The following is a 13,422-nucleotide window of genomic DNA, read 5'->3' on the forward strand; positions in this document are numbered from 1 at the left end:
GTGAGAGGGGTCGCGGCATGTCCACGGAAGAACAGGGGCATCAGTACACCTGGCGTGGGACAGGACGGGAAGAAGACAGCAGCACGAAAGAGCAGAGACAGAACCTGGCACCGAGTGACGTGGGACCTTGCAGCCATCAAGCAGACTCTGGCTTCACCCATGAAAGAGACGGCGAGCCAGCGAAGGTATTTTCTAACTGTATCGAAATACTTGTCCACAAGCAGCTGTGAAAACAGCACAGAGAGGTGCCACGAACCCATCCCCCGGACTTCTCCAGCGGATGACCTTGCAGGCCTACAGAGCATTGTCAACACCTAGGCTTCCTGGCAGAACACGGTCCACCAGACGGACTCCCAGGGAGCTGCTGCGGGCACTCGTGTGGTCCGGTGCGCCGGCATCCGGCCTGCAGCGCTGGGCCACGTGTCCATTGACGTAAGGCAGAATGGCTCTATCATCACAAAGGGTCCCCCCTGCCCGTCTGGTCACCCCCATAACTTACCGGTTCCTCGCTCTGTAATCAGGTCATTTTGAGAAGGTCCCGTAAATGGAACTGGCCCGTAGGCAATCTTTTGAGACGGTCTTTTTCCGCTTAGCGCACTGCCCTTGAGACCTGCTCAGCTTGCTCGGTTCCCTCTCCAGTGCGGAGTCATCATTCTACTCCACGCGTGGAGCCTCGCTCACCAAAGAACACTGCAGTTGCTTCCAGTTTGGCGCTATTTCACATAAAGCTACTAGTCAGTAGCCATTTTGTATCAATTTTCCAATAGTTGACCGTGGCGAACTACGAATTATTCACCTCATAAACGCCGAGTCCTCTCCACACACCAGCGTTGTTCTAGTGGCTGAGACTTGTACACAGGCTTTCATGCGGACACAGTTTTCATCTCTGTAGGACAAATGCCTAGGAGTGTGATCTCTGGGTCACATCATGAGTGTACGTTTAACTTTTCGTTTTTTATTATTTTATTATTTTATTATTTTATTATTGAGAGACAGAGAGAGCGAGCGGGGGAAGGGCAGAGAGAAAGGGGGGGAGAGAGAGAATCCCAAGCAGGCTCTGCACCGTCAGCACAAAGCCCCACGTGGGGCTCAAACTCCCAAACCGTGAGATGGCGACCTGAGCCGAAACCAAGAATCGGACGCTTAACCGACTGAGCCACCCAGGCGCCCCTACGTTCAACTTCTTGAAAACAAGTTGAGTTCCAGAGTGTGCCAGTGTGCATTCTCAGAAGCAATTCCCACTGGAGTCAATACTGCCCCATCCTCGTCGGCACTTGGGTCACCAGTATTTTTTTTTTATCGCAGCCCTTCTAACAGGTTTCTGGTGGTATCTCACCGTGGTTTTAACTCGCATTTTCCTAGGGGCTAATGACGATGGACGACTTTTCGTGTGTTTATTTGCTATCCATCTGTCTTTTTGGAAGAAACGTCTATTCAAGTCTTTTGCCTTGGATTGCTTCCTTATTGTTGAATTTAGAGAATTCTTTATACATTCTGGATCTAAGTCCCTTGTCAGATGGGAAATTAGAATTTTCTGCCAGTCAGTGGCTTGTCATTTCATTCACTTAACAAGGTCTTTTAAAGAACAAATATTCTTCATTTTCATCAACTCCCATTTATCCTTTTGTTCCTGTTTGGACCACACTTGCACCGTCATGTCTAAGAACTGTGCCTAAGTCTCTTCAAAATCTTTTACACTTTACATTTAGATCTATGATCTATATTTGGGTTATTTTTTTTTTTTTTATCAAGTGTGAGATTTAAGTCAGGATTTATTTTTCAACTACTGACGTCCAATTGTTCCAAAACCATTTCTTGAAAAGGCTGTCCTTCCCCCATCAAATTGCTTTTGTATCTTTGTCAAACCTCAGTTGAAAGTATGTGCATGGGTCCCTCTCTGGGTTCTCTACTCTGTTCCACTGATCTACTTATGAATATCTCTTTTGCAGGACCGCACTTTGATGGCTGTAGCCATAGCTTCAGTCTTAAATAGGGTGGTGTTATTAGCCATGGAAGGGTTTACACAGGAAAGTGACGTGCTCTGACTTCACATTTTAAAAGGTCACTCTAGCAGCACCTGGGTGGCTCGGTCAGTTGAGCACCCGACTTGGGCTCAGGTCATGATCTCTCGGTTCACGAGTTTGAGCCCCGTGTCGGGCTCTGTGCTGACAGCCTGCTTCGGATTCTGTGTCTTCCTCTCTCTCTGCCCCTCCCCCACTCACACACTGTTTCTCTCTCTCTCTCTCTCTCTCTCTCTCTCTCAAAATAATAAAAACATAATCAAATTAATTAATAAACGGTCACTCTACTATCGTGAGAGTAAGTTGTCCCAGCAAGGAACACCGGGCAAGGGGCAGTGGAGACAGACCAGGGAGGTAGCAGAAGAGGTGGGAAAAATCGGTCAAAACCTGACTACATCATAAAAGTGGAGCCCACAGAATGTCCTGCTGGACTCACGCAGGGTGTGACATGAGAAAAGGGTCAGACGTGACCTCCAGGCTCTTGACCTGAGCCAATGGGCAGAACGGTCATGGAACGAAGTGGCTAAGAGTGACAACGGAGCCAGTTTTAGGAGGGACGGTCTGCTCAGTTTTCTTTATGTCAGGTGTCAGGAGCCTAGTGGGCATCTAAGTGGAGATGTGAAGCAGGCCGGGAGTAGGAGAATCCCCACGTCTAGGTGAGAGGTCTTTTTGCCCTGGAGGTAAAATGCACAAGCTGCCAGCACGTTTCAAGTCAGGACACTGAATGAGGAGGCTCAGTTCAACACTGGGCCCGAGGGCACTCCCACCCTGAGGTCAGAGGGGACACAGAGAGCGGGGCGAGGCAGGTGGGAGGAAAACCAGGAGACAAGGGGCACCGGAGCCACGTGCAAAGAGCGTCTCCAAGAGAGGGGGACATCTGGTCACGGGGTGCAGGTGAATCGAGCAGAGGAGAGTTGCAAACGGACATCACTGGAGACCTTAGCAAGAACGGTTCTGGAAAATTGTTTAAAAGAGAAGAGCGAAGACGAACTGGGGACAGCAGGCCTAACAACCTTTTCAGAGGGTTTTACTAAGCAAGGGAGCGAAAAGAAGGAGGGCCAGGAGGGGAGCAGAGTCAAGACAGGCTGTGGGAATGTGTTTTAGGACAGCAGCAGTATCAGCATGTGTGACGGCCCAGGAGAACCACCCAGTGGGCCGGGGGGTGAGGGTTGTTAAGGCAGAAGAAAGAGCAGCAGGCAGCTGAAGAGGGAAGTGGGGGTCATTAGCTCTGGGCAGGACCATGCCGAGAACCCGCGGCTTTGACTCTCCGCTTTCTTCTCCTTACTTCCTAGGTGTGGTGCTCAGGGCCATTCTTACACTCCACGCTCTGAGGCTATGTCATAATCTGAATGGTCTTAATAAAAACTCACCAGTTCCTAAATGTTAAGCTTCCGGGACAGAATTCCAGGCAAACATCTGTGGACCAAGAAAGGTCCACAGCATAATAAAACTAGTATGTACCATTTGTATGGAAAGAGAAAAAAGAAAAAAGAAGATAGTAGAGAGAATGGGTCTGTGTTCCTCCATCAGGCTCTCTTCCTCCACCCACTTAAGGAATATTTACTGATCACTTACTATGTGCCAGGATGAGATGGACAGGGGCCCTGCTGTCTGCTGGGAAGGGCTGCAAACAAGCAAACAAGAAAAACAGCAGATACCGACTGAAGTATTCACAGAGAAGCACAGCCAGGTGAGAGGACAGAAGATTCCCCATCCTGGGAAAGATACTGAGCTGCGATCTCAAGAGGGTAGTGATCAAGGGAATACACAGCACGCAGAGGGGAAGCCGTACCCAAGTTTATAGCAGAAACAAGCCTGACTTTTCTGAGACACAGAGAGCCTGAGCGAGGGGTGGAGGGCAGGGGGATAGTGTTACCAGCTGAGGTGGGGGCCAGATCATGCAGACCTTATTAAACCAGCACACAGAGATGCAATTTTATTGTAAAGGCCACAGAAAGCCATTGAAAAGAATTCAACAGAGAAATGGCAATCTATTTACACAACACGAAGCTTTTGATTTTCTTGTAGAAATGACATCCTCTAATAAAATAACAACATACGTTCCTCAAACGGAAAACTCAAAGCAACCGCCAATTTGGTGAAAGCAGTAAAATCCCGGGGGCTACATGAGGATGTGCTGAGACTCTGGCCAATTCTGCAGCCGCGTGGCAGCTGCAACCGTAAAGGCCTAAGACCGAAGGGAAGGGGCAAGGAAGAGGGAGACCTTCCCAGGGCGGGGGGCCTCCTGTGGCTGAGACACTAAGTGGAAGGGTGACACAGGCAGACAAGGCAAGGCCGGGTGTCACCTACAGCTCCAAGGACAAGGACCCACGATCAGCCAGGGGGTCGGAAGGGGCAAGGGGGGATTAGCTGAACCCATGCAGGGATTTTATCAGAGTAGTAACCTTATCAGATTTCCATTCAGAACAACCCCTCCCAGGGCACTTACTTAAGAGGCCTTTCCAAAACAACCTTTAACCCTCTTCACATACCTAACATAATGTAAACAGCAAGTCTCTTCCTTAAACAAAAGGACACGGGGGGGGGGGGGGGGGGGGGGGGGGGGGGGGGGGGGTGGGGTGGGGGCACATGGATTTGTAAGACCATCGAGGTGTCATCTGTGTTAGGAACAGAGTCACCTCCTGCGGAGAAAGAGAAACCGGAACGGCTGCCTGTTTCCCTTCACCTTCTGGAAGGCAACATAGTAAAATGCCAAAAGACGGAAAGAAAGGCACTTTTTTGCCCTTGACCTTCCAAGAGTTTTCCTTTTTTGTTCAATATTTCCTATTCCCAACTACTCTCTGCTTTCCCCCTGGCTCCCGCAGTGGAGCTCCAGACACCGGGTGGAAATCTCAAAGCAAATACAGCAACTGGGTCCCAAATGGACGGCTCCAGTCTTCTAAAGCTCTCCCAGTTACCTTAGGCCCCACGCCCTGGGTCAGGGAGTTAGCTGAAGAACGTGGGCTGGGAAGTCCTGCAACCTGCACTTAAATCCTGGCTTTGTCCTCACTGGCCTTGTGACTGGACCAAGACACTGACTCCGCCAACCACATTTCTCTCATCTTTAAAAAGGAGAGAAGTCGGTTGAGCGTCCGACTTCAGCCAGGTCACGATCTCGCGGTCCGTGAGTTCGAGCCCCGCGTCAGGCTCTGGCTGATGGCTCAGAGTCTGGAGCCTGTTTCCGATTCTGTGTCTCCCTCTCTCTCTGCCCCTCCCCCGTTCATGCTCTGTCTCTCTCTGTCCCAAAAATAAATAAAAAACGTTTGAAAAAAAATTAAAAAGGGAGAGGGGTGCCTGGGTGGCTCAGTGGGTCGAGCATCCGACCTCGGCTCAGGTTCATGATCTCGCAGTTCGTCAGTTCAAGCCCCGCGTCAGGCTCTGTGCTGACAACTCGGAGCCTGGAGCCTGCTTCGGATTCTGTGGCTCCCTCTCTTTTCTGCCACTGCCTCACTTGCACTCTATCTCTTTCTCAAAAATAAATAAACATTAAAAAAATTAAGAAGGAGAATACCACCACCAACCCGGGAGGATCATCTTGAGCATTATAAGTGCAAATGCGAAGGAGGGCTCTGTGCACAAAAAGCATTCAGGAGACTCTCTAGCACATGCTCCATGCTAATCAACGTTCGGTAAGTGTCCACGGCTGTCCCTTTTACCGTTAGCCCACTGGGATTTCTACCAGGGGAGGAGGTAGGAAAGACATTTAGGAAACACTTTCTGAAGAAGGAAAGAGAGGAAAGCGCACTGGGTATATTTTGTGTCCCAATTTTCGGCAGAGCTGTGCAAGACTCAGTGAACAGCGTGTTCATGACAAGCAACAGCAGGCACCGCGAACAGAACACTCCCTCGGCCTTTACTGCCCAAAGTGCAACAGGTGGCCACCCCTAGAAAGTCAGTACAGAAGACCCCGGACGGAGCCCAAAGCCATTAATGCCGCCCTCCTCCTCCTCCCCCCGCACGCACTGGGCATCCCGCCCCTCCCCATCAGCAGGGCCAGCTCAGCGCCATCCTGGACACAGCTCTGGGCATGCAAGAAAGTGACTTCTTGCCGTCATCCGTGAGACGTCAGCTGCCACTAACCAGAGGTCGCTTACCAACAGGCTGAGACCGAATTCTACTCACCCTGAGGGAGCTGAGTCCCACATCTTGAACTCACTCTCCTGGTCCCCACACAGGGCTTAGTAAAAGACAACAAGCAGCCAGTTAAGAAATACACACGCCAAGTTCAAAGGGTAACAGGGAATGGGGCGCCTGGGTGGCTCACTCGCTTGAGCGTCCGACTTCAGCTCAGGTCACGATCTCGCGGTTTGTGAGTTCGAGCCCCGCGTCGGGCTCTGTGCCGACAGCTCGGAGCCTGGAGCCTGCCTCGGATTCTGTGTCTCCCTCCCTCTCTCTACCCCTCTTCCGCTTTGTGCTCTGTCTCTGTCCCCTCAAAGAGGAATGAATGTAAAAAAAAAAAATTTAAATCAAAGGTAACGGAAAAGCAGCGCGCTTCATAAAGACACAGAGAAGGGCGGGGGAGCCAGTGCTACTGAAACCCTCCTTTAGCCCGCTGCTACACCTCCGGCCACTTGCCTCGGGGCTTCAACACGCACAAGTGCTGAAAACACCAGGAGAAACGAGGTGTTACTGGGAACAGCTGCATTTCTAAGAAAATGTACACGCGAAAGGGGGGAAACACATTTCCAGACACGACCCCTTCTGAGAAAAATACACACCCAAATCACACAGGGAAGGAGGAGGGGGATCTTCCCGGGGAAGGAGCAAAGTCTCCCTGGTGTGTACGCCCTGGTTGTGGCCACGAGGGTGATCACCACGGGCCCCTCGGGAAGACGCAACCAGACGTGGAAAGCGTGCAACTCTTCACCCGGCAATCCCACTTATAAACACTTACGTGGACAACGAGATGTACGAGAAGAGAGGATTGCTTACGTGTGTTCTAGGACGCGTTTCGGTAAGACGGAAACAACCAGAAAGTGGGATTTGCTGAAGTAGAATGGTGCCCTCCACACACGGGGGGACGGGGACAGATTACAAAACAGCCCCCAGAGTATTCTATCATTGGTGTGAAACAAATCCACGTACAAGGGTGGGTGTGCACACAGCTCGCGGGGACAACGTTCACCAAGACGTTCACAGGGGTCACCTCGGGGAGTGGGACTCTGGGCAGTTTTGATTCTTCCCTTGCTCTTTTCCGCACTGTCCAATTCCTTTAGTAATCGTGTGTTCTTTTCCCCCAAAAGCAATAAAGTCATACTTTTAACAGCTCCAGAAAAGAGATGATATCCCATCAAGCCTAGCACATATTTCTAAAAAAATTATATTTCAAGTGAATTATTTGTACTTGGGCCCATTTTTGCTTTTCACATTATACTTTGATATATGTGCCTACTCCAGAAATATTGGACCATCCACACAACAAAAAATAATTATAATGCTTAACTTATAAGAAAACTTTATCCTAGTCAAAATACTTACTTTTCCAAGGGTTTTCACACATACTCTATAATGTTCACAAACCTGATGCAGAAGACAGAATGTTCCCCATTTAAGAATAAAGAAATGATGTAGGGAATTGACCTGACTCATCCCAAATCAGGTCTAGTTTTCTTAACCCCCATCCAACACTTCCTATTGATGTCTAGTGGGACCTGCGTTGTTCAGACCCCATTATAGTAAAAGGTCTTCACTGGTGGTCTTCTATGGTTTGGGAGGACTTTTGGAATACCAGACAGCTGCACTAAGTAGAAAGGAGCGTGATTTGCCCCTTGATTTAGCCAAACTGGCCTGCATAATCTAGTCCCCCTTCCTTTGGAATTTCCATCCACCTTAAAGATAAATAAAAAACAAGAATTAACAAGTGTTGTTCTGTTGTTGTTCTGAATGTTCCAAAATAAAGTAACTCACGGGCACTCTTGAAACCTCTTCTCAAAAGTAGCAAAAAGTTATCACAAAAAAAATAGAAAACAACAAATGTAGGAATATAAGAGGCTCTGCGCCCAGACTCACATTCCCCAAGTAGCCTTGTGAGATGTGGCTCTCTCCACCTGTTTCCCCAAGACGCCCGAGCCACCTTCACCCCTAAGGATCCCCTTACGTTTTCCTCCTAAAGACCTCATATTTTCTAAGTTTTATTTACCAAACTATGTATGTGAAATAATAACATTCCCATTTTATACTCATTCAAGACGTATTTGCAACCACTGTACCAGATTTAGAATATTATCAAAGTCCCTTGAAAAAAGGAAAGGTACTTAGGATTTTAGCCCTCAATATATATCACCCCATATCAAGGGTACATCTTCTGTGTTTCTCAGAATTTCAAGCACTTACACTCTCTTCCTGGGTCCAGGAGAACTGAGGTCCCCCAGACCCAGAACCACTGATTTCTGCAAAGTAGGTAGCCATGTTCAAAGAAAATAACAAAAAGTAAATCCCTACAACAAAACAAAAGTCTCTGAGCAAAAATGAGCCGACAGCTCTGTGAAGCAGAATGCTGTTAAGGAACATCCGTGGCACAGACACAGAGCATCAGCATCCAGGATGACCAGAAAATGGTCTGTAGAAACAAGTCTCCATTTTGATCCCGTCAAAAAGGGGGCAACGTGACACAAAGACGTTATTCTCTACCACATTTTTCAGGAAGAGATGGATTTCACAAATTAAACATCTATTGACTGGAACCAAAAGCAAGTTAACAGAACTTCATCGATTATCAGATACTTTCTTCTTGCCTCCCACAGCTCCTTCAAAAAAGGAACGCATACTGCCGCCCAAATCACAGAAAGGGAAAAGCAAACCATTTTCTTTGCCTGGCACCAAATGCCTACGTTTTCATTGCAAATCACTGTCCCTCAAAGTTCTATAATCGTTAGTCCTGCGACTGATGTAATCAGATGACAAAACCCAACTTCACAAATATAAATTCAAAAACTAGAACTCAGGGCTGAGAAACAAACAAACAAAAAAAACCTAGTTCAAATGGAGGCAACAAAGCTCATAATTCTGTAGGTCAGCATCAGACAGTAACCAAACACCTCTGCTGTTTAACTTGCCATCAATAATGAGCCCGTCTTCCCTCTCAGGTGTCTACCCTCCTCTTGAACAACAAACCAGTTTTTTAAGGCCATTATTTCAAGAGATAAAGCTTGTTACACAACTTAGAAACTTCACCTGTGCCCTCGAGACTGGAAGGCTAGAATTTGGATAATCCTCTCTCATTTCAACATCACCTGCCAGATTTACACCTTTACCTACAATCTCCTATTGACCCTCAGCGACACAGGATACTACAGAAGAAAAGCCACCAGCCTACCCTGCCCCAAACTAGTACAGGAGTCTGCGTTTACCCGGGCATGGCCCATACGTCAGCTGTTGTGTTTTGTGTTTAACCCGAATTGCTGTTTAATTCCTACAATAACCCTGTGAAGTAGACGCTATCATCATCCTCCCATCTCACCTTAAAATAAGGCATCTGAGGCAGGGGGTGGGTGGTAGAGCAGTACCCCCTTCCACCCATCACACTACACATTTTCTCAACATGAATGGAGCTATGCATATAAACGTAGGATGTTCTGAAAGGAGAAGATACTCAGTCATGAAAAGTCTTGCTATCCATATGGATGTGTAAATTCATAGTACAGGGAGATCTCACCCATAATGATGGAAAGTTCCCTTTAGAGGTAGGAAGCCCCCTCCCCTTCCGAAATAGTGAAATACCTTTCATACTTAATACATAAATTAGGGAAAGCGGAACATTCTTTAATTAGCAAACAAAGGCTTCCTGAAATCTGGAACTTTTTAAATGATGGAAGAAAGGGGGCAGGGCAAGGAGGGAAGAGACAGATATCCTGGTCTCCTTTCTATGTCAAAAGGTAGGAGAGGGGCGCCTGGGTGGCTCAGTCAGTTGGGTGTCTGACTTTGGCTCAGGTCATGATCCCACAGCTCGTGGGTTCGAGCCCCACGTCGGGCTCTGTGCTGACAGCTCAGAGCCTGGAGCCTGCTTCAGATTCTGTGACTCTCCCTCTCTCGGCCCCTCCCATGCTCATGCTCTGTTTCTCTGTCTCTTAGTAGTAAATAAACGTTAAAAAAAAAATTAAAAAAAAAAAAAAAAAAGAAGGTAGGAGATCAACAGCACTGGCCTAATAAAATGATGGAAACAGGAGGGATCTAGGAAGAATTACACCTGGCAAAGTGTCCTGCGGAAGCTCTCTGAATGAGAGGAATTGTGTTCAAGATGCAGGAAGCTGGGGCGCCTGGGTGGCTCAGTCGGTTGAGAGACTGACTTCGGCTCAGGTCATGATCTCATGGTTTGTGAGTTCGAGCCCCGCGTGGGGCTCTGTGCTGGCAGCTCAGAGCCTGGAGCCTGCTTCTGATTCTGTGTCTCCCTCTCTCTCTGCCCCTCCCTCACTCATGCTCTGTCTCTCTCTGTCTCAGAAATGAATAAACATTAAAAAAAAAAATTAAAAAAAAAAAAGATGCAGGAAGCAACAGGCAGGGATCCCAGAATGGGGTATCACCCCAGAGAGGCCCGCCGTCCTGCCACTGTGTCCAACTTCAAAATGTGAGCCACCTTCCTTGGCTACCTTGATCCAGACCCCGCTCTGTGAGCCTATCTCGTCCTTTCCAGCCTGCCACTGTGGACTTCAGGCCCTGTTACAGAGTCCAAGGCCCCCCCCAGGGTCCACTCCTTGCTGAACTAGACTCAAGTGACCCCAGCTTTTTCCTGTGCTATTCCTGTTTCTGCCAACAGAAGCTTCTGGAAACAAAATGATGTCTCTTCCTCTCAGGTGGTAGTCTTCTGAGAGAGATGTACCTCTAAGAGTCCAGAAGATACTGAACTTACTGGTCAAAAGCAAGAGCATAGCTACCAGAGAGCAGCGGGGCTCCAAACTCAGGTCACAGGCTACAATGGGGAGCATTTTACCAGGTATCAATTGAGAAAAGAAACCGGAACCACCATATACTCGTTTTCATTTACTGCACTGTAAGTAACTTTTACTTATCTCACTGTGTTAGTTCTCCAGTAATAGTGATAAACAGACATTCTCAGGCTACTTTGAGAGAGAGTACTGAAAGCAGGGAAATCATGGAATTGGCCGCTGGCTAACTTACCCACCCAACAGCTTGTGCACGTCTCTTACAAGTTAGAAAATTTTGTGCAATGTCCTCTTTCCTGCCTCACCAGAATGAAATGTAAGTGGTTTAAAGTTTAATAGTCTTCAGCTTCTTATGATCTCCCAAGAAATTTACCCTTAAAGTTATCCAGAATACATTTTATGACAGTGATTCTCCACTGGGACGGATTTGGGAGCATTTGGCAATAATACCGGAGACATTTTGGTGGTCACAACTGGGGCAGGGAGTGCTGACAAGGGGGGGTGGGGAGGGGTGAGCAGGCCAGGGAAGCCACCTGTACAACACAATGTACAGGACCGAACCGCCCAAAATAGGAAAAAGAAAAAATCCTTCAAAAAATATCCCATTACTCTTTCCGGAATGTTCTTTCTTTTACAGACAGAAACAAAGAAAGCACACGCTGAATCGTAAACTCTTGAAGTACACACATACCATGGGAGAGGAACAAGAAACAGTTGCAAGCAGACCTTTGGCATCAATTAGCCCTGACTTTATGTTGCAGCAAACATGCCCGGGCTCAGTGGAAGGGGCAGATCAGATCTGCCTCCCCACTCTAAACCACTCCTAAATCGGGGCGCTATTTTATCTTCTGGCACGGCACCAAATGGCGATTTAGGAGTAAAATGTCTTATCAATAAATATCAGCTTCAACTCTTTTCAAAAGTTTAAAATATCTTTTCTGCAAAAGTCCTCTGATGTAAATTGTAATCCAGCTAAGACCAGGCCTCTATTTTCATTTTCCCCTCCAACTATATAAAAATGCCCTGCACTAAACATTCCCTGGGCAGGGGGAGATAAAGGAGGGGGAGTGTTGCGTTCAGATTTATGATTCAAACCCCCGCACAGTGACAAAAACAAATCCAGAGGTAGCAAAGAAAAGCGTCTTAGAATTTGCCGCAAAACTTATAACCTAATGCAAAGAATCTTATCAAAGGAATGTTTTCTTTTACGTTAGGCAAACTTATCTTATAACTTCCAAAGCTAAGGATCAAGTCCCACTGGCAGTTTTCACTACCCTATCCTTCTTCCTTCCTTCTTCACCAAAGCCTCCCACAGGCCGCGGGTTGACTTCCTAGTTCCCGGAGTCCAGCACTACCTCGCTGTAAAGTCCTCTCTGGATGCGGTTAACAATCACCGCGCTCCCTCCTGGGGAACAGGGTGGGCATGGACGGTGGGGGACGGGGGGCCCGGGGACACACCCCGACCTCTGAATTCAGGGTCCTCTCTTGTGGGATCCCACCGTTCTCAGGATGGGTGCTATCCAACCGGCCTCTCTCTACTGGAAATCCACTCCCGGAATAACAGAAATAGGACGATCCCTGTCTGCGATGGAGACCCCGTTTATGCAAACTCATAAAAGGATCCCTTCAAAATCCTTCCGCAGCTGCGCCCTCTCCTAGGGAAACAGCTCCAGACCGATTTCGCTTCCCGCTAAGTGCTAAGTGGTGCTCTCCTCCGCACCCGCGAAGGGAGGCAGTTTCTGCCCGAAGTGGGCACGCCGCGGGCTGCTACAATGGCTCGCCGGCGGCGACGCTGGCCGAAGCGCCGCGGAACGCTCCCAAGTGTGCGCGCACAGGTGCGCAGACTCCGGGGGCGCGCTCCCAGGTGTGGACGCACAGGTATGTACACGCAGATGTGCAGAAGCGAGGAACGCTCAGGTGTGCAGAGCCGGGCGCACACACGGGCGAGCACACTCCACACTGCCGCCCGCGTCAACCCCGCCGCGCCGCGAACGACAGACCGGTCGCCGCACGGAAACCCCAAACCCCAGGCGGCGTCACGTCTCACCAACTCACCTCCTCCAAAAACTTGGTCAAATCGTACACCTTGTGGTGCAGGATCAACCAGGTGCTCTTGCTGTGGTTGTGCTTCTGGATCTCTTCCAGGGTGTAGTACTTGACGGTCTGGTCCGACTGCTCGGCCATTTCGGAACGCGGTGGGCCTCAGGCCGCGCAGACACCAGCCGAGCCGGGCGAAGCGGGGCGCGCGTCTCAGCTAGCTGGGCCCGGGACATTCCCGGAGCCCCGGCCCAGCGCCCAGAGCGGGGCGGCCCGCGCCGCGGAGGGGGCGGTGGCGCACGGCCTCCGATGACTGGACGGAATTCCTGTCACTCAATGGGCCCGCCCACGGCCGACAACCTCCGCCAACCCGAGAGCGCCCCCGCCCAGCGCGCGGGTGTTGACTGGCTGCAGAAGGTTCCCTTCCCAAACCTTGTAGCTGGAGCGCGCTGAGGGCGTGGCCAGTGAGGCGGACCGCGCGGCGG

General features: G+C 49.2%; 1 protein-coding gene across 9 annotated transcripts in view; it reads right to left on the bottom strand.

Moving 5' to 3' along the window:
• Nucleotides 1–13,228, bottom strand: part of LOC109251784 (cytochrome b5) — a 103,521-nt gene extending 90,293 nt beyond the window's left edge. For 4 of the 9 annotated variants that reach the window (XM_053902839.1, XM_053902840.1, XM_053902838.1 and 1 more), the window contains exon 1: nt 12,956–13,228. In XM_053902839.1, coding sequence (XP_053758814.1) covers nt 12,956–13,084 — 129 coding nt within the window. In that variant the 5' untranslated portion in view covers nt 13,085–13,228. The remainder of the gene's footprint in view (nt 1–12,955) is intronic. The other 5 variants (XR_008422318.1, XM_053902842.1, XM_053902837.1 and 2 more) reach the window with 4 other exon arrangements.
• Between the last annotated feature and the right edge of the window lie 194 nt (nt 13,229–13,422).

This window comes from Panthera pardus, unplaced genomic scaffold, assembly GCF_024362965.1.
Source record: "Panthera pardus isolate Hobbes unplaced genomic scaffold, ASM2436296v1 HiC_scaffold_15, whole genome shotgun sequence".
NCBI lineage: Eukaryota > Metazoa > Chordata > Mammalia > Carnivora > Felidae > Panthera > Panthera pardus.